At 35.5% G+C, this 22387-nt stretch overlaps 1 protein-coding gene across 6 annotated transcripts in view; it reads right to left on the reverse strand.

Moving 5' to 3' along the window:
* RUNDC3B (RUN domain containing 3B) overlaps positions 1-22387 on the reverse strand; it is a 147676-nt gene that overhangs the window by 61412 nt on the left and 63877 nt on the right. For all 6 annotated transcript variants that reach the window (XM_030857041.2, XM_030857039.2, XM_030857042.2 and 3 more), the window contains 4 exons: positions 20400-20533; positions 13406-13491; positions 2585-2674; positions 115-195 (listed from right to left, as the gene is read on the reverse strand). In XM_030857041.2, the coding sequence (XP_030712901.1) occupies positions 115-195; positions 2585-2674; positions 13406-13491; positions 20400-20533 (391 nt within the window). The remainder of the gene's footprint in view (positions 1-114; positions 196-2584; positions 2675-13405; positions 13492-20399; positions 20534-22387) is intronic.

Raw genomic sequence — 22387 nt, forward strand, 5'->3', positions numbered from 1 at the left:
TCTGATACTGAAATAAATGTTTTATAAAAAGTAGTTTTAATCAGATGAATATATTGCACAAGACATTCAATTATAAATTAAGATTTCAATAACATATTTCAAAATGTCAAATACCTTTGGGTAAACTTCAAATATGGTGTATAGTCTATTACAGCAGGAAAGTTGCCATCTAATCCTTCTCCCTTCAGGCAGAAGCTAAGACAATAGACAGTAAATATATTAATACATTAAAATTTAAATCAAAGTGTTATAAACAATCTCTTGTTAGAGACATTTGTTTCATCAAATTGCAGGTGAATTTCTTATTTGTAATTTAAATGTGACTTGTTATAAACACCTCATAAAGATATTCTACCTTCCATATCAATAACAAAAGCTTGTATGAGTTAATAACACTGTTACATAAATATATCATGCAAAAGTAAAATTTACTGAGAAATCTGTTCAAACATTATTTATTTCATACTATCCTCGTCTTTACTAAATTCTTAAGACATCGCTAGAGAATTTTCAGATGAAGCCTTGTTGTTCACATTTACAAATTCTCAGGTGATACTTAATATCTCCTAAAAAGAAAATCGCCTAATTAGAAAAAAATTCATGGGGCTTCCCTGGTGGCACAGTGGTTGAGAGCCCGCCTGCCAATTCAGGGGACGTGGGTTTGAGCCCTGGTCCGGGAAGATTCCACATGCCACGGAGCAGCTGGGCCCGTGCGCCACAGCTGCTTAGCCTGAGCTCTGGAGCCCGCAAGCCACAACTACCGAGCCCGCCTGCTACAACTACTGAAGCCCGCGCACCTAGAGCCCGTGCTCTGCAACAAGAGAAGCCACCTCAATGAGAAGCCCGTGCATTGCAAGGAAGAATAGCCCCTGCTAGCCTCAACTTGAGAAAGCCCACAAGTGGCAACGAAGACCCAGTGCAGCCAAAAATAAATAAATACAATTAATTAATTTAAAAAAAAGAAAAAAATTCATATAGGAACCACTACCTTCTGGTTTCTTTGGGAAATGTGCCTGTTGAAATACTTGTTCTAATATGTTAATATCAAGGGTGCAGTATGTATTTTTCCAGAATTGACTAAGGAAAGAATCAAAGTGGCAACATTTTACATGGGTTTTCCTTCATTTATAGAAACATTACTAATGCATCTTTAAGACACTTTCTCTCTATACATTATCAGTGGGTTACAATAAGCCAAGAGTTTAGATTCTTAACCCAGGTTTTTTTTTTCCCAACCAAAAACTAAATGAAGTTGTAAAGTATTTGGACAGAGCCAGCAACATGCCATGTAAAAAGTTAACACCCTTAGAGGGATCATAAAGACAACCTTCAAAACTGCATCTATCACATTCATCATAAAGAATTAAGCTAATTAACCCAATCCCACTTATCAAATTTTAAATAGAGGAAAGTTACACTTACAAAGTGAAAAGTATTTTGAAAAAGAAGTGAGTTACTAGAAAAAGTTAACCTCAGTGAAACTGGGTAGCATTATTTTTTAGTTCAAAAAATGAACTAAAAATGAAAACTAGATTTTCATTTAAGTTTTATACTTATTTGTTAACATTCTTGTGATATATTTTAAGTGATATATTTAAGTGATATATTTAATGATATATTTAAGTGATATATTTCAATAAAAATATAGGGCTTCCCTGGTGGCGCAGTGATTGAGAGTCCACCTGCCGATGCGGGGGACATGGGTTCGTGCCCTGGTCCGGTAGGATCCCACATGCTGCGGAGCAGCTGGGCCCGTGGGCCATGGCTGCTGAGCCTGCGCGTCCAGAGCCTGTGCTCCGCAACGGGAGAGGCCACAGCAGTGAGAGGCCCGCATACCACACACACACACACACACAAAATATATATATATGTGTATATATATACACATATATATATACATATAATACTTCCTTCATTCTCATGTTTCAGTTCTTATTCTAGACAAACCTTTTACTTTTAGTACAATGTAAAATCTTAGATCAATTAAAGAAATGCAAAAGGATGCTGCCATCAACCTAAAAAGAACTTACAATGTCCATTTTTAGTACTTGTAATCTTATTCTGAAATCAATTCATCTTGTTGATAATAAAAGCAAATATTAACAAAATTTTTAATATTTTAGATACAAAACAAGAAACATAACATACCTAAGATAGCCTGTCAATATCCTCTTTATCTCACCACATGAGACAATGAAAATCTTTCTGGATTTGAATCTTCTTTTAGTGTATTTCTTTTTCATTTTAAAGCAGTAGTTGAAAAATACTAAGAGATGAGATCCAAAACCTTCCTTCAGTGCTACCAGAGCGCATGACTTCTCTGCTTGGCAGGATGTGGTCCAAGCTTTCTTTTTACCCAAACTAGAGAGCAAGGTTGTCAGTTCATTCCCTAAGTTTGAGACAGCCTCTTTTTTGAGAGCAAACCTATTTAGAAAACTGATCTCATTCGAAAGGGAACAACATAAATCAAATCAATATCCAACAGTGTGCTTTACTTAGAAAACTGAAAGAAAAGAATCATAAGTGGAAACTATTATGAGGTAGAATAACTTTAAGTCATAATGCATATAGGTAGATGAAATACCTGAAATCAATAGCATTGAGTCCAAGCAGCATGCCAGCAAGCATATTTGCTTCCTCACCCAAGACAATTGCTCCATCTTCATAAAATCTCCTAAAAAATGACATAGGTGAACACATAAATATTAAAAACGGACTGAAGTTTCATCTACAGAAATCACTTAGAGCCCAAGCTCAAGTAGAAAGAACTAAATTTTATTTAATTTGTCACAACAAGAACAAACTTGGATCACTCAAGTCTTGCAGATACTTAGGAAAAAAAGCTGCCACTGTAACAAAGAAAATCATTCTAAGTGCTTATACCTCTCTTAAAAAGAATCCCCAAAGTGACTCATTCAAGGGGTCTACAGTGTCTAGCATTTTTCTCTAAGAGTGAAGCAATATAAATGTCAACTGAAAGGTGGTAAATTCACAGTCATTTATACTGGTCTATTTTCAATACTAGGTAGATTATTATTCTATACATAGAACAAACACAAACACACATTCTGTTTTTCTGTAATTCCAAAGGTTATTAACTAAATTAAGAACTAGGAAGGTGTGATTAATAGTAATTTATGATAACCTTTAACACTACAATACTAATAGGGCAGATGGGCTAGCAAGGTGGCTGCCTATGGAAAAAAAGTATTCATCATATCTTTGACAAAAAGTGAATATGAATCTATTTTGCTAATTCCTTGAAAGCTTTCTGTTTTGATCAATGTTAATTTTTAAAATACTAAAGTTTTATTTTAAAATATTTAAAATAAATATTTTGAAAAAAATATTATTTAATATGGGCTTAAGGTATTTTTCCACAAAAGAATGTAAGATCATTGAATTTACTTCTTTTTAAGAATAATAGTATGCAAAAACTAGTTTATGTCCAGTAACAGGGATAATTAAATTATTATAACTATTTATATTACACATAGTCAACACCACTCTGTAACACCCCACTAACTAAAAGGAAAGTTTCTTATTAAAGGAAATTTGTCTTGCTCTTTTCCATATTCATGAGTTTATAAAGGCTGCATGTAAAGTTTATAATACTAGCATCAATACTGAAACAGTCCACAGTTTACCAAATACTTTTACAATCATACTATTTAATAATTGCAAAGCCCATGAAGTAAATGCTGAAGGAATTGTCATTCATTTCAAATTCACCACCAAGAAGTGAGTCAGGTTAAAACAATTTGCCCAAGCTTATGTGGATAAACTTATCAAGGAGGAAAACCAATCCTTCTTACTTTAAGTTCTGCATATTTTCTATTAAACCATAATACTTCTTTTAAAACAAAAATATTTAAAGAGAATTTAACCTCTGTTACGGACCTTAAGGAATTTTACATGAATAAAGAGTACAAAGAAAAATAAAAGACTCTTTACCCTCTGACAGATGTAAGGCTGCCAACAAACATGGTGGGAAGACTAGCTTGGATTAGATGTTTTCTGTTTCCTTGGAAATATGGGAATTGTTTTCATTCATTTACATAAAAGGAGAAAAACTAAAAGTTCCAGCCTAACAAAGATTAGTAAAATAAATGGAAGTAATTTCTACATATTCAACTGAGGTGTTCCACAAAAAGGTAATCTAAGATATATAGATTTGTCTAAAAGATATTTAGACAAATCTATATATCTGAGATCTTGTCTCTGCCCCAATGGCTAATTCGGCCGTTGATTGAATATTTTATCAACTCCTGGAAGAACTATGATTCCAGTGGTTCTAGACCACCACATTCTATGGGACACAGGTGTTTGTTCTGGCTTTTGACACTGGCAATCACCCATTATTCCTAGTACTTCCCTATATAAGAAAAGGTATACTTTTATTTGCTACCTTGAGCCCACCATGTTTTAAAGTACATTCTAGGAGTCAGATCAAAACTATTCTTGCTTGTTTCCTAATGTTAATATTATATTAGGAACTAATGAAAAATACCTGAAACAAAAACTAACTGGTTTTTAGAAAAAATTTTAAGCCTAAAGGTCATTTATGTGTGTGTATATCATATTGTTTTACTGAGGTTTTTTGGCTTTTGTTTTACTACTGATTTTTTTAAGCTAACCTATATAAGTGAAGTGCTTGCTATACGTGAAATCAATAATTCCACTCAAATAAAACCAAGCATGAAGCATAATGCTGCAAAGACCTGATTTAATTTAACAGTTTTCACTGCAACAGAAGGGAAGGGAGGAAAAATGGAAGAGGAAAGGCTAGTTAAGAGAATTGTCCATTGTATGCTGAACTTTTCATTATTAGTCCTGGTTAAAAAAACAAAAAATTTTCAGTAAATGTACTTCTAACTTTGAGATAACAAATTTTTAAAATAACAATATTTAAAAGAATACTAAGTGATCTGCAAAAGATTATATTTCTATCATTTAATCAAAGAATTAATCAAAGACAACACACTCATTCATGTATATTAGAGAGGTAGAAGCTATTAGGAAAAATTTATTTTATATTCCCTTAAACCAACATATCAATAATTTTGACTGAAAATCTGATTCTTGTTATCAATATTTTCAAAGACTTCTAAAGACTGTAAGCTTTCAATTTCTTCATTTTATCTCATAGAAAAATTGGAACATTAATAAAGTTTGCTTATATAACCAAGATTATGTAACCAATGAGCCAAGAGCAAAGCCTAAGATGACTAATCCAATAATAGTAAGGTATATACTAAAAAAATTCCCTTTTTTGTTGAAAATATTTTTTGTTCTAAAGAAAATATTTTTATGAGCAGGATCTAACCAAAAGAGCATACTGACTTGCAAAAATGTATTATAAATATTGAAAGTACCAAGGTGAAAAATATATTAAATACTTCTGTTTAAAGATTTATACAGTAGACTATATCTTTAAAGAAGTTTTGTATTTTAGAAGCAAAGGAAAACTGTGAGCAACTATTTGATATTACTGTGGTCTGGAAGAAAAGCTCCCACTTTCTATTAGGTATACTCTTTCCAATTATTTGTATGTTGACTAGAAATATATTAGAAACTAGAAAAAGTATTTAAAATAATACCCTAATAAGAATAATACTTTTTATTAACACATATAATTTAATTTTAGTTGAAATATGTGTCTATAATGCCATCCTTAGTGTTCATTCTGAAAGACTATTTTAAGGCCTTTCAGGTACTTCAATAACAAATATCCTTTGGGTGGGATCCAAAGTGAACAATCAGAATAGATGATGTTGATACTGCACAATATCATGCTTCAAAATTTCCTTTTTTGAGTCATAAGTTATTCCACACACTAAAAGTGCAATATTAAAATATGAGAAAGCTTATCTTATAAACCAAAGAAACTTCTTTATCAACATCTTGTTCTCTTCCCCAGTTTAGCCCTTACATAAGAAACTTGAAGGGAGGAGATAAAGAAGATTCTCCCTCATGACATACAAAACAAATTACAGCATTATAAAGAAATGTTCTATTCTAAGTCAAATGGAATCAGGATGAAAAACTGGCCAAAAAATAAATCTCCAAAAGGTCTTGCTAAGAATGTGAGATTCTTTAATTATATTTATCAATAAATACATAATATAGCAAGAACTGTGCTATATATCCTATAGATAAAATGGTGAACAAGGTAAACATGACCCCTCTTTATGGAGCTTATAGTCTAGGGGAGAGGACAGGCTGAAAAAAGATAATCAGAGATGGTAAGTAGTATAAAGTAAATAAATAAGTTGTTGAGGTAGAGAAAAAATAAAGGAGAACCCAACTTTGAAGAAAGTCATTAGGAAAGACATTCTCAAGTGTTTAGTCTGAGACCTTAGGCCCAGAGAAGTTTGATCACCCAGGGCTCTGTAGGCCACATAACATTAACAATAATTGTAAACATTTACTGAGTGCCAGGCACAGTTATAAGTGCTTTACGTGAATTATCTTGCTTAACTTTACCACCAAATACTATGCCATGGAGGGAGTAAGCAATTTACCCAAGATTCCACAGCCAGAAAGTGGCGAATCCAGGGTCTGACTCCAGGGAATGTATTTGCAGAGCCTGCTGGCTAAAGTAATGAGAAACCATTTCAATGTTTAAAGTGGGAATTGACAGGATCCCTTTTACTTTTAAGACTGGCTGGAAGCTGGGTGGCTACTGGGAGGGGGCAAACCGGAATCTCAGTTGGGAAGACAATAGGGGAGTATAAGCAAGAGATGAGAAAGGTATGCATTACACTTGCAGCCATGGCGATAAAGGTAAATGGGTAGATTCGAGATAAATTTTGGAGATAGGATCGAAAAGAGTTGCTACTGGAACGACTGGAAAGAATGAAGGAGAGGGGCTTCCCTGGTGGCGCAGTGCAGGGGACACCTGCCAATGCAGGGGACAGGGGTTCGAGCCCCGGTCCGGGAAGATCCCACATGCCGTGGAGCAACTAAGCCCGTGCGCCACAACGGCTGAGCCTGAGAGCCACAGCTACTGAGCCTGCGCGCCTAGAGCCCATGTTCCACAACAAGAGAAGCACCGCGATAAGAAGCCCGCGCACTGCAACGAAGAGTAGCCCCCACTCGCCGCAACTAGAGAAAGCCCACATGCAGCAACGAAGACCCAATGAAGCCAGAATAAAATAAATTTATATTTAAAAAAATGAAGGAGAAAGAGGAATCAAACATGAATTTCAGATTCTGACTTCGTCAGCCATGTAAGTAGGGCAGCGAAACCATTTGCCAAGAAGTGGGTCAACGGGGTTGTAGGATGGGGTGGGGCACGGAATCAAGAAATCTGAACTATCTAGCTAGAGGTTTAAATGTGGTGCCGCCACCATACAGCAGGTATGGTGGTAAAGTTGGTAAATGTGGTGCCGCCACCATACAGCTGGTAAAGTTCCAGGGAGATGGATGAAATTCTGAGAAGAGTAGACAACAGAGGACTGAGCCCAGAGAATACTGACACTAAGAAGCTGTGAAGAGTAAAAGAAGCCTGAGGAAGGGCAACTACAGAGGGAGAAAGAAAAACCAGGGAATGCTATATAAGTTAAAAGCAGAGAGGTTTTTCAAGAAAGAGGAAGTTTTCAACTATTTTAGCTGTACAAGGAAGTACAATGTGGACAGAGAAATGTCCACATTACGTCTGGGTAGCTTGTGGATTATTGGTATTCTTTTAAAATTATCCTTGGTGGAGTGGTGAGAGGCAGAAGCTGGACGAGAATAAAGAGCGACTCTCAGGTAAGGAGATGAAAGTGTGTATAAAGATTTTTGAGAAGTCTGGTGATGAAGCAGAACGTGGAAATGAGCAGTATGAGAGGGAAATGCAGGTTCAAGGGAGAAGTTTTTGCTGTTAAGGTAGGAGATACCAGTATATGCTTCTACGTGGGTGGGAATGATCCAGCAATGGGAAAGAGATTGAGGATGAGGAAAGAGAGAGGTGATAACTAAAGGAAGAACTGAATGGGGATAGGATCTAGAAGAAAGCAGCCTCTGACAGGAGACACATTCCATCACAACAAAAATGATTGTCTTTGGGCTTCCCTGGTGGCGCAGTGGTTGAGAGTCCGCCTGCCGATGCAGGGGACACGGATTTGTGCCCCGGTCCGGGAAGATCCCACATGCCGTGGAGCGGCTGGGCCCGTGAGCCATGGCCGCTGGGCCTGCGCATCCAGAGCCTGTGCTCTGCAACGGGAGAGGCCACGGCAGTGAGAGGCCCGCGTACCGCAAAAAAAAAAAAAAAAAAAAAAAAGATTGTCTTGATTGTTAATATGATTGTTGTCTTCAGTCTTGACTCCTTGGGCTTTTCATCGGCTGTGGCGAGGTCCAGATCCTCCTCAGCTACCACTTCACAAATGAGGTACTGGGTCCCACAGAACAAGCACATAAGCAAGCACCAGGAGAGCAGCAGCAGCAGCTTTTCATTCCTTTTTATGGCTGAATAATATTCCACCGCATGGAATGGACATTTTGCTTACCCCTTCATCAGTTGATGGATATTCGGGTTCTCTCGCCTTTTTGGCTCTTATGGATTATGCTGCTGTGAACATCTGTGTACATGTTTTTTTTGTGAACACATGGTTTTAATTCTCTTGGATATCTGTATCTATTTATCTAGGATTCATGTGCTGGGACATATAGTAACTCTACGTTTAACTTTATGAGGAATTGCCAGGCTGTTTTTCAAAGTGGTTGCATCATTTTACTTTCCCACAATCAATGTATAATTGTTGCAATGTTTCCACATCCTTGCCAACACTTGTTATTATATATTCTTTTTTTTTTTTTTTTTGCGGTACACGGGCCTCTCACTGTCGTGGCCTCTCCCGCTGCGGAGCACAGGCCCCGGACGCGCAGGCTCAGCGGCCATGGCTCACGGGTCCAGCCGCTCCACGGCACGTGGGATCCTCCCAGACCGGGGCACGAACCCGTGTCCCCTGCATCGGCAGGCGGACTCTCAACCACTGTGCCACCAGGGAAGCCCATATATGTTCTTTTGATCATAGCCATCCTAGCAGGTGCGCAGCGGTATCTTGCAGTTTAGATTTGCATTTCCCTGATGCCTACTGATGTTACACATCTTCCATGTGTTTCTTGGTCATTTGTGTACCTTCTTTGGAAAAATGTCTATTCAGATTCTTTGCCCATTTTAAAATTTAAAAATATTTTATTACTGAGTTGTAAGACTTCTTCATATATATTTCACAATCAAGTCTCTTATCAGATATAGCCTTTGCAAATATTTTCTCCAGTTCTGTGGATTGTTTTTTCACTTTCTTGAAGATATTCTTCAAAGCGATAAGCTTTCATTTTGATTCTGTCCAATTTATCTATTTTCCTTTTGCTGCTTGGGTGTTTAGTAACATGTCTAAGAAACTACTATCTAATCCCAGGTCATGCAGATTTACATCTATGTTCTCTTCTAAGAGCTTTACTTTTAGGTCTGAGCCATTTTGAGTTAACTTTATATGTGCTGTGTGGCAGCAGTCCACAAGCACATTTTAATCACGTGTATTTTTTTCATCTTAATAATGTAAAACTTTCAAACATTCAAATTCCTAAAGACCTTCTTAGTTCTTGAAAGGTGTGGTAATTTATCACTACCCCATCTACTCTTCTATCCTTTAGAAAAGTGTTTATCCATTCCTTTTTCTTCCCCCTTTGTGACAGCTGAGTAATTTTGAAGTTTTACTTTATACGTTCCTCTTCTCTTACTCCTACTATCATATCGAGAAGATTAACGTTTTTTGAACACTACTTTTGTCATCATAAATGAAGTACTGTGGTGCAACTGCAAGGTAATAAACAGGATTCCACAGAGTAATTTTTTCTCTACTTTATATTTTCCACAGTTGTTACTTCAAAATCTTACCAGAATATTTTCGATCTTGTTTCAAATGTCACATTTGTATTCTTTAGCTTAACTTTTCTAATTATTTTTCAGGCCACGGGTGAGGAGAAAGTAAAACTTTGAGCAAATTATTCAGTTTCTACCTTACTTCTCTATCTCTAGGTTTTCCCAGTAACCTACCAAAATAATTCCTTTTTTTTTTTTTGCTTGGATTCTCTTCTTGAGTCTGCCAACTTCCCACCTCTGGCTCTTTCCCAACAACACCCCAATCCGTAAACCGTGAAACTCTTCAAGGATTTTTTCAATTGCTCACCAAGATATCCTCCACCATAGCAAAAAGATCACATGAATTTCTCTAATACTTTGGAGCGATCGTCACGTACGTCAGAAGATTTATCGTAGTTGTGCTCCCCACAGTTCCTCTACCCAGTCCTTATCCTTGGATTTTCACTGATCAGTACTTTCAAGCTGCCTGTCTTAGCTCATGTAGCTCCTCCTTCTGTACTGGGGTAAACACTTGTATCACCATTTTAAAAGACCTCATTACTCTCTATCTGTGAAGAGTAGAACAAGAAGAAATCACTTGATTCAGATACTCTCAAGACTCCTAAAGAATTAGAGATCATTTTTTATTGTTCTACAAGCGCTTATGTCAGGGAGCATCCAGACAAAAGGTAAGGAATAACTCTTCTTTCTAAAAGTACGCTTGTTATTTTACAAACGTAATCTTCCAAATACATATGTTTTCGCTATGGGTTCACAATCAAATTTATTTATAATTAAGTTTCTCTGGTTTGATTTCAGTTAATAAAAAATAAGTAGTGTAAATAGTTAAAAAAAAGACTTCGTCTTCTGGCAACTGCCTTTTTTAGTTAACTTTTAGGATGAGAGTTCTGAAGTAACTACTTACTTCATTTCTTGATAATTACAGAGCCATCATAGTCACATTTAAATACTGTGTGTGTATCTGTGTATATAAATATGATGTATTTCTGTGCGTGTATAAACATATACTAAGCCATGTTTCTATTTGAGTAATATATGTTTATATATTGTTACAAGAATATTTTTACTTCATGAACTTTTTACAGCTGAATCACTTCCTTTTTTCAAAAAAAACCCAGCTAATACCTAAAAACAAGGCAAAAAGGATTTCCCTTAAAAAATTTAAGCTACTCACTCTAAAAATAGTCTATTCAAGTACTATTTCTACCCCACCCAATTGTGTAAACTAAGAAACAAGACTAACAACTTAGAGAGATTTTTTTTTCTTAAATTTATTTATTTATTTTTGGCTACACTGGGTCTTCGTTGATGCACGCGGGCTTCCTCTAGTTGCGGCGAGTGGGGGCTACTCTTCGTTGCGGTACGTGGCCTTCTCATTGCAGTGGCTTCTCTTGTTGCGGAGCACGGGCTCTAGGCATGTGGGCTTCAGTAGTTGTGGCACATGGGCTCAGTAGTTGTGGCTCGCGTGCTCCAGAGAGCAGGCTCAGTAGTTGTGGCACACGGGCTTAGTTGCTCTGCGGCATGTGGGATCTTCCTGGACCAGGGCTTGAACCCGTGTCCCCTGCATTGGCAGGTGGATTCTTAACCACTGCACCACCAGGGAAACCCTAGAGAGATTATTAATGCTTTAATTTCTATTTAGAAAAGACTATCTTGTTATTGTACAGGAGATAATTATGGTATAAACTTGGTTTTGATTTCATTAATTTAGGATTTTTAGGTTTGATCTATGAGATTCTGATACTACTTTTATTTTTGAAGCCTTATTATCTTCAATATTTATTATCTTCCATAATTAAACGTATTTACTAGTGATGATAAATAAAACAAATGTTTCATTGCATAAGACTTATTTCAAATGTCTAAGAGTTTATCATCATCTCACTGTCTATCTTTAGAAATATCTCAAGAGTATCATACTGCTTTAAAAGAATTCAATAAGCATATATCAGATTTACTTTATGCAAATGCTTCTTGGAGTTAGAAGTCTTTATATCCTGGTCAAATTTATAATGATAATTTTCTCTTTGTATCTTCCAAATAAAAAATTTATTGTTTTATTACCTAAAAACATAAAGACACCTAAGTAAAGATATTGTAATCTATATTAGCTAGTTAGCTAAAAGAATGTGTCATAATAAAGGCCCAGATTTTCTCAAAATCCAAAATGTCAAATATGGCATCAGGACATGAACTTAAGATTCCAGATACATGATTTCTGTATATATATTCCTTATTTTCTGTCAAAACTGGTTTACAGACACTCTCTTCTTTAAGAAATACAATTAACGAGGTAGCAATAAGTATGGTAATTTAGAAGTGTCTAAGGCAGTGCTGTCTGATAGAACTTTCTGCTATGAAGCACTGTTCTATATCTGTGCTGTCCAATTTGGCTGCCATTAACCACAGAAGGCCAGTGAACACCTAAAATGTGATAAAGCAACTGAAGAACTGAATCAGTAATTTTACTTTTTTAAAAAATAAATTAATTTATTTTATTTATTTATTTTTGGTTGTGCTGGGTCTTTGTTACTGCGTGTGGGCTTTCTCTAGTTGCGGCGAGTGGGGGCTACTCTTCATTGCGGTGCGCGGGCTTCTCACTGAGGTGGCTTCTCTTGTTGCGGAGCATGGGCTCTAGGTGCACGGGCTTCAGTAGTTGTGGCACGTGGGCTCTACAGTGCAGGCTCAGTAGTTGTGGCCCACAGGCTTCACTGCTCCGCGGCATGTGGGATCTTCCTGGATCAGGGCTCAAAACCGTGTCCCCTGCGTTGGCAGGTGGATTCTTAACCACTGCGTCACCAGGGAACCCAGTAATTTTACTTAATTTCAATTTTAATTTACACAGTGGCATGTGGTTAGTGGTGACTGTATTGAATAGTACATATCTAGGATATTGAAAATATTGAATATTTTCATTTACAAATACTACTGAAATGGAAAAAAAATGGTTTCTTTAACAAAAGCTATAAATATAGATTAGCAGACCACAGCTGAGTAGGAATGACTGTTGTCCTAATATGAACCTTTTCCTGACCATCATAAAAAATTAATAAAGTCCTGTTTTGCACAATGTACCATCTTACAACCCAAGAAGAACACTGGTATAGACTGCCCTAAAAAGACAATTGAGCAACCATTAATTATATTATATAAGAATTAAAGAAATAAATATTGTGGTGTGGAAAGAGAAAGAATGCTATAGGAATTTCACAGATTTTTCTCCAAATTGGTTAGAAAAAAGTCTGTGGAGAAAATGAAACTTCACGTGTTGAAAAAGTAAGAATCAGAAATTGTTCAGAAAAAAGATATTCCAGGCAGAATGTGAGGCCTGAAAAGACAAACCAAGGTAAGATGTATGTTTAGTTGAGAAACTGCATTTTCCTGAGAAGACAGTGGATTTATCTGAGAAGTACAAAAAGGAGGAAATAAAATAGGCAAGGACTTTAAAAACAAATGCGTCTTCATCTATTCTTACTGCTAAGTCTTCTGGTAAATCTTTTAAATATATATTGAAAATTAAAAGGACTTTTAAACCTGGTTGTTTTGAAGTCTCTCAGAGCTGTAGAGATGTATTCAGATAAATGTTTTTCCATGAGTGCTACTCTGATCCAGGCTCTACCCTAAAAGGAAGAAGAAAGAATCAAACATGAAAAAAAAAATTAGAAGTTAAAATATATTTTGCCTGCTATGTCATAAAAATATAAACATTTTAATATGCAAAGAATAACTCAAAATATGCATTTGATAAAGACTAAAAAATAAGTAGATAAGATGAGGTAAATTTTAATTATATATAATATATACTTTGTTCTCTGAAGGTACAGGGTAGATCATGTCAGATTAACTTTCTAGCATCTGAAGGGACATAACCATTAATATCGACTTAACTTGGGTTACAGACTTCTTGTGAATTATAGAAGGAAATCACAAGACATATCTCTTTACTTCAATGCCCAAATCAACATGCCAATTAAAATGAGCCCCCTTATAAAACATGAAGAAAAGAGTCCGTTCTCATTAATAATCACCTTCACACCACTTGTTTAGTCTTTCCAGAGGAACGTTTCAGACAACCAAATTTCATTATTTATCATGCATCCAAATCATGAGTTACTGAATTTGGTGCCTCCAGAGCATATTCTAAAGACTATTACCGAAAATTTAAACCAGAAAAAACAAACGCACAACAAAAGCACCCAGAAGCATACTCTAGAACAAAATCAGAGAAAACACACAATTCTAACAAAATATGAAAAATTTAATTTTACTTTTGAAAAGAGATAACATCATTCAATAGTTGGGACTAGCCAGTTTTGTTATAATCCAAAGCATTTCTTCTGGATTCTTTGTTTAGAATGAAAGACTATAAAGATTATATTTTTTAGTGGGAATTTTATAATTCAATTACTTTCCTTTTCACTCAACCCTTTCACACATCTCCAGAAAATCTATGAAGATTAACTATATAGAAATTCAAAACACTGCAATGGCAGCTAAGAATAAAGGTGTCGCTAACCAATATATATGATGGTCGACTACCAGTATAGAAAAAGAAGCACTGAAATGTCTACAGTTGTAGAAGTGTCTACAACTCTAGTGAATTCACCAAAACTGTCGGACAGAAGGATGAAAACGGAGTTAATCGAGACGTGGAAAAACCTAGCAGGCTAGGACTTCCCTGGTGGTGCAGTGGTTAAGAAGCCGCCTGCCAATGCAGGGGACACAGGTTTGAGCCCTGGTCCGAGAAGATTCCACATGCCGCAGAGCAACTAAGCCCGTGTGCCACAACTACTGAGCCTGTGCTCTAGAGCCCGCGAGCCACAACTACTGAGCCCGTGCGCCTAGAGCCTGTGCTCCACAATGAGAAGCCACCGCAACGAGAAGCCCACGCAACGCAACAAAGAGTAGCCCCCGCTCGCCACAACTAGAGAAAGCCCACGCACAGCAACAAAGACCCAATGCAGCCCAAAAAAAATTACAATAAATTAAAAAAAAAAGAACAACCTAGCAGGCTACAAGCAGCAGTATTGTTGGGAAATAAAGAAATGATATGGGTGTGATTAGTATGCCAGTCAGTTTGCCCACCTTTTTTAACCTAAAAATCCCTTAGCTTGCCCTGTGCTCAGTCCATTGTTTCTGCTGAGTCAGCCCAGGGAAACCTACAGTTAGTTGTAGCAGATTGGAACAGAGGAAGGAAGAGGCAAGCATGAGCTCCCAGTCTCAAGTTTCTTAAAATTTCATCTAAAAGACACAGAGACTAGTAGTAGTGGCTTGAATCAAAAAGCTACATTCTAAAACAGAAGCGGGAAAAGCTGCTCTCCAGAGAAAGTTAGACACAGGAGACTGTGCTATTGTTAAGATAAGAAATATGGGGGAAAGTCCTGCTTCCTGATTTATTAATTTCAATCCACACAGAACTGGGCTGCACCTAGTTTCCTGTCCTTAGATGTTTGTAGAATTCTTTGTTATATTGTCATAATAAATGGTGCTGATTTTAACAGTTTCTTTTCTTTCAACAAAAGAAACAGAAGATACAAAGCTTGTTGGGGCCATAAAGGGGGAAAAGCTGAAAATTAGGTTTAAGATTTTAGACTTTATCAGATAATGGTGAACCACTGAAGGTGGCTGTTATTGTTTGGGAGACATAAATATTTGTTTGTTTGCCACTAAAGGTTTTTCCAAAAAATAAACATAGTCAACACTTCTTAAGAATGTAATTAATACATGCTTACCTCTGTTTTAAGAGCGTTTTACACATTAAGATATTTAATCCTCACAAGAACTGTGTGTGAGTCAGGTTACAATACTATCCCTACTTTACTATATGAAGAAACAAAAAATAGACACAACTGGAAGACAGGAAACTCATGCCACCAAACCAACCAACCTAATTGAACTAATACCCATACACTCTACCTTCCCTCCTATTTCAGGGGATGAACTGTAATCATTTAAGATAGTAAAAAGACAAATCACAGAGTGGACAAAAATACTTGCATTATATGTATCTGACAAAAGAATCTCATTTGTAGAATGCCAAAAATTCTTACAAATCCATAAGAAAAAGATAACTCAATTTAAAAATGAGCTGCAAGGGGAAGATTTTAAATTATAGCGTCAATTTCTTTAGTAGACATCAGAATATTCAGAGGCTTTCTTCCTTTTTGTGTTAGCTTTGTAAGTGACAGTTTTCAAATAATCTGCCCATTTCATTTAAATTTTTTAATTTATAGGTGTGAAGTTATTCATAATATTTTCTTTTAGGATTTTTAATGTCTGTAGGGTCGATGGGTTTTACCTCTTCTTCATTACTGATACTGGTAATTTATAATCTCTCTTTTTCTTTTCTTTCTTGAGTAGCCTTGCTAGAAACTTAACAGTTATATTAATCTTTTTAAAAACACCAACTGGGACTTCCCTGATGGCACAGTGGTTAAGAATCCACCTGCCAATGCAGGGGGTACGGGTTTGATCCCTGGTCCAGGAAGATTCCACATGCCACGGAACAGCTAAGCCCGTGTGCCACAACTACTGAGCCTGCGCTTTAGAGCCTGTGAGCCACAACTACTGAGCCCGTCTGCCACAAGTACTGAAGCTTACGCACCTAGAGCCCGTGCTCTGCAACAAGAGAAGCCAACGCCACGAGAAGCCTGCGCACCACAATGAAGAGAAGCCCCTGCTGGCCGAAACTAGAGAAAGCCAGCACACAGCAACGTAGACCCAACGCAGCCAAAAATAAATTAATTAATTAGTTAAAAAAACACCAACTTTTGGTTTTGTTGATATGCTTCTAGTGTACATTTGTTTCAATTTAATTGAATTTTTGCTCTTCATTATTTCTTTCCTTCTACTTTGGGTTTATTACTTTTTTTTAAGCTTCTTGAGATGAAAGCTTTGATCACTGATTTTTCAGCCTTTCTTTAAAAAAAATACATAAAAGCCTATTTAAGCCTATCTATTCTCCTCTAAGCATAATTTTTTATATATTTTCATTATCATTACTTACCAAATATTTTTCAATTTCATGTGTAATTTCTTCTTTCATCCATGAGTTATTTAGAAATTCTTCTCAAATTCAACTTATATAAGCATTTTCTAGTTATCTTTTTATTATTGATTCTACTGTGGTTAGAGAACATACTTATATTTCAATCCTCTGAAATACATTGAGGTGAATTACAACTTAGCAAACGACCGATTTTTGTACAAGTTCTATAAGAATGAATATCCTGTAGCTTCCTATTTGGATTTTCTTATATACTCCAGTTCTCTAGTATTCTTAATCTTTATTCTTTATTTATATCATAATTACTTAAAAGTTCATTATCTGCATCTCCCATAGGTCTGTTTCAATTGTCTTTTTTATATTTCTTAGTTTTATTCATTTAATCTTGTTTCCGTATATACCTGGTGATTTCTGATTAAATAATGGACACTGTGGAGGAAAATTTGTAGCAACTCTAGTGCTACCTTTCTCTAGAGTAGATTTGCTTTTCTTCTGGTAGACAGACAGTGTACTTGAAAATCAACTTGTACCACTTAAGGACACCGCTTTTAGGTCTTTTGAAGGCTAGTCTTCATCTGAATTCCCCTTACTCCCAAGGTATAGCCTTTCTGGGGTCACAAATAAAAGCCTGGAGTGTTTACAGGGCCCCTCCAGTTTGTGTCACTTCCAGGTTTGGGGCCATCACACTAAAGAACTAGGGATAGGAAAAGTCGAGTGGTAGTTAAAAGAGGAGGTAGATTTGTGAATCAGTAATAGAAAATGAACATAAAAATGACCTCTCTGCAATACTATATCTTATTGCAAAGTTCTAGTATTTGGTAATTCTGGTGTATCTGTGATTAACACCCTCTCTCTGTCTCTGCCTCTTTCAGTAGAAAATTTGGCTAACCAGCCTCTGGGACAAAGCACTGACAAGGCCAGCTTCTGAACAAGGAAAAAGTAAACAAGAAGATGAGACCAGGAATAACTAGGAAGGATTAGGGACATAAGTCATAAGAATGTATTAAAGACTACACTCACAGTTCTGTCATGGTATAGGTGCTCAATAAAAATTTATCAGGTGGAAGGATGCATGGATGTAAATGGTTGATGTGAGTAGTATATTCAGAAATTGGTCTAATATGTTAAATTTACATCATAGAAGGAACAAGGGATAAGGTTGCTTATCCTAACAAGGATGGGGGGGCAGTATAGGGGTAGGAGAGTGGAAGGTACAAACTACTGGGTGTAAGACAGGCTACAAGGATGCACTATACAGCATAGGGAATAGAGCCAATATTTTGTAATAACTGTAAATGGAAAGTAACCTTTAAAAATTATATTAAAAAAAGTAAAAATAAATTGTTTTAAAATTTAGGTACTTGGTCCATGTTTTACAAAATATTTAATTTCAATATATGTGTCAATTTTGCTAACCAAAAATTTTCCATAAGAAAAAAAATCTTTCTAAATAAAAATGGATACAGGAACAATAAACTTAGAAACTACACTGTTGAAAGATGATTGTTATACATTTGTGTATTATACAGACATGTAATTTATTAGGTTATGATTGTCAAATAATGAATTGAATTAAATTATGTCGACTTAAAACTATCTAATATTTTCAACCTTTATTTTCTACTTCATTTTTATTTCATTCTGTAATTCTTAAGTGTCAAAAATGGTAAGGAAAGTTATTATGACAAACCAATAAAAATAAATAAACTACTATACTAAAGCTAACATACCTTATGTCACCAGCTCAGACCTTTACAATCTTAAAAATTTTGAGGACTCCAAAGGGTTTTTACATAGGTTATATCTATCCATATTCACTGCACTACAAGTCAAAACTGGAAACTTTAAAAATATATAGTTATTAAAAAAATAATGAACTCATTATATGTTAACACTGAAAACCATATTTTTATGAAAAAATATCTTTCCCTAAAAAAAATATTAGAGAGAAGAGACCTCTGTTTTACATTTTTACAAATCTCTTTAATGTATGGCTTAATAAAAGAGAACTAGATATCTGCTTCAGCATTCTATCTGTTGCAATGGGTCGTTCTGGTTGAAGCATGTGAAGAAAATCTACCCTCACACAGATACATAATTGGAAAAAGGAATCATTTAATAGCCTTTTCAGATAATTGTGGATGATATTCTCCTTTGGTTCTAATCGAAACTCAGTAAGTGATAATTTCTTAAAGGTTAATTGCAACATGGACTCTATAACCATATCAATGAATGTTTCATACTGTATTACATTCTTACACTTTGAATGGATATTTTACCCATGCATGATTTTATTATTCCACACATCAGACGCAAGAGGGAAGAGATATGGGAACATATGTATATGTATAACTGATTCACTTTGTTATAAAGCAGAAACTAACACACCATTGTGAAGCAGTTATACTCCAATAAAGATGTTAAAAAAATAAAAAATATAAGTTATGCAGGTCTACAAAATACTGACACATTCCATTAAATAATATATATTTTTGTTAATATCAACATCAGTGTTATTAGAAAAGCATTTAAGTACTAGGAAGTTATCGAGTTAAGATGGTGAATACACTACAAGTTTTCCAAAATTCTAATTTTTACTGGAAAGCTTTCATTTTACCATTGGCAACAAATACTCTCAAGCTGTTTTTCTTGAAGGAACAGGTTTACTTCATTCATCTTTACTTATGAAATGTCTACAAAATGCCTACGTCTAAAAAGGCTATAGTTTGAATGTTTTTCTTTCAAGTAAAAATAGTATTACATGACAAAAGTGTCTAGTTCAGTTAACAATTCAAACTACTGCATGAGTACGTTTCCTTGAGACAACCATCACATGTCAATACGCTGTATACATACTTCCCATTTTGTCACTCAAGATATTAAAAAGACAGCTTCTCAAAGCTTGAGATTTAATTAAATTAATAATGTTTACTTCACCATCATGGACATTAAGTGAAACTGGTTTTTGTTTTTGTTTTTAAGACTGCATGTATGGTGAGGAAGAACTCAATGACTACTAGTAGTTTCATGCTACTGTTTTAATTTATGCTAAGGCACCAGTTAATTTTACCCACCATTGCTTCTGCATAAGCAGTGCAAGTATCAACCCGGTGCAAAAGGCAAGTAACAATTTGGTACTATGTGAAAATAGTTTTGACATTATGGACTGCCAGCGCAGGACACTAAGAGTCACTGATTTAGGTAATTCAAGAAATGTAGAAACTTCATAGACTAGGAAATATTTTACTGTGCTTCTCAAAAAAGAAATTCATAGTTACTAGCTTCATACCTTCCTGCTATTTATAAGGCAACAGTGAAGATTCAAGAGCATTCTAAAATAACTACATGCTACTAAAAATAAAAAATGAAACAAGCCTCTGAAAGATGTTAAATTTGGTCAAGTGCTTAATTCCAACAAAGAAAAGAAAGCTTTTATATAGCAAAGAGCTCAAAATTTTCTATTTGGGTCAAAATTGTTTAGGATTAGATTACACATACTGCACATTATTATTTATGCCTTACCTTAGCTCTAGAGGAACTGACATTTTCCATATTTTCAATGCTGCAGATACAGTTCTGTGAAACTTTCCGGCAAGCCACTCTGATATAGTCCCAGAAGCTACGAGGACTTTCATAACCAAACCAGGTTACTTGACCTTCAGGAGACAAATTGTAATACAAAATAAAACTAGACTAGAAATTCAAAACTCAAGAATAAAACTCTGAGAAATAAATGTCAGTAGAGTGTGCGATTGTGGAAAGGGCACCTGGGGTCAAAAAGCCTTAAGTCTGGTCCCGTTCTACCTTTACCTAGTTGTGTTACTTTGGGCAATTTATTTAATGTATCTGGATCATAGTTTTCTCAACAATAAAATTAAATTAAATGAAGTAAAAAGGGTCTAGACACTAAAAAATCTCTTATAGGTTAATATCCTGTTATTCTAACACAGTCTTTCAGAGAGCACACAGGTATGCCTCTTTGTGGTTCTAGTTAAGCGTTAATTTAAACTTCACCAGTTGCATCCTGAAGCTTCCTCTTCTTGGAAAAACAGAAAAAACTTAAAAGGCAACACTTTTTCTCCTCTTCAGAGGGATACTTCAAAGAAATGAAACAATGTGTGGTCTGTAAGTACCTATAATCAGTGAGACTCCTACATTCACTAATCATCCCCACCCATTCACCACCATTCTACCAAACCTTCATCTAACTGTCATTCATCTGCTCTCTTCTAGTCACCAACCTGTGAGAAGTCCTTCAGGCATTTACTATTCTAATCTTCCAGATTTGGGTAATTATGTATTGTTCAAGAACAAATGTTCTTTTGTGTGTATCTTATATTAGTATTAATATTTCTATGCAGGACTTTGAGTAGTGGGTCCAGGGGAACAATTTTTTACTCTGAATATTTTTAAATGGGACATGAGAGACATCTTAATATTTCTTCAGGTGTCTGGAATAATTATTCTTACCTAGGGAAGTTGTTCAATCTTAATGAAGAAAGATTAGCTTTTATATTTTAAAATCTCTGCTTCTTTGTTTTCAGTTAATATTTATCTCAATCTTCTTTTCCCCAGTAACACGTTCTCTCTAAGCAACATCAAAAAGAGTTAAAGTGTTCTCGTCCACAAGCAGCATTTTAGGAACAACGTCTGAAATATCTGAGTGGTGTCCAACCAGGGCAGCCCATAAGAATGACTGGGCTTCTTTTAAAAAGTTCTCATGTCTGGGCTCCACCCAAACTAAATAATCAGAATCTTTGGGGGTGGGCCTACACACTGGTATTTTTTAAAAGATCCCCCTGGTATTTCTAATAGTATGGTTACTCAACCAACAGAAAGCTCACATATCATGATAGGTAACCCCTATTCATCATGGAGGACACTTCCAAGGGCTCCTCTTCTGGTAAGCCACGTGTGATCTCTGCAGTAAGTTACTCCTCCCTATGTGCTGGCATATCACCCTGAGCTTACTTACCCTTATAATTATCTGCTTACTTGATTGTCTCACATATTAGGTGGTAAGATCACTAAGGCAAGGACTGTATCTTGTTTGTCCTCAATTCTATCTCCAGCACTTAACACAGTGCTTGGCTCATAGTGGGCATTTAATAAATATTTACTAAACAAATCGACTGGTTAATCAGCACAAAACAAAATCTTAATTGCAATGCATATAGAAATTTGAATTTAAAAAATCTAATTAGTATCTTTTTACAGAAACAGCTCAGTGACAACCTGGTATCAAGATGTCTGCATGCTAGATTACAGATATCAAATATTCTGGACAAATACATTTAGCTTTGTCTACAAATAACTAAAAATACAAAAACATCTAGAAATCTTTACTCAAACATCTATATAACTCAAATGTCTCCTTAAAAATTAAATCTTACTACCAAAAAATACAAATCTATAGGAATGTTTATAATCTTCCTTCTTTTTCTCAATCTCTCCCCATCACTTTTCTTTGCCCCCTCTCTTCTTTAGTTAAAAAAAGTTCCTAGAACAGG

The sequence above is a fragment of the Globicephala melas genome, chromosome 9 (genome assembly GCF_963455315.2).
Source record: "Globicephala melas chromosome 9, mGloMel1.2, whole genome shotgun sequence".
NCBI classification, from domain to species: Eukaryota; Metazoa; Chordata; class Mammalia; order Artiodactyla; family Delphinidae; genus Globicephala; species Globicephala melas.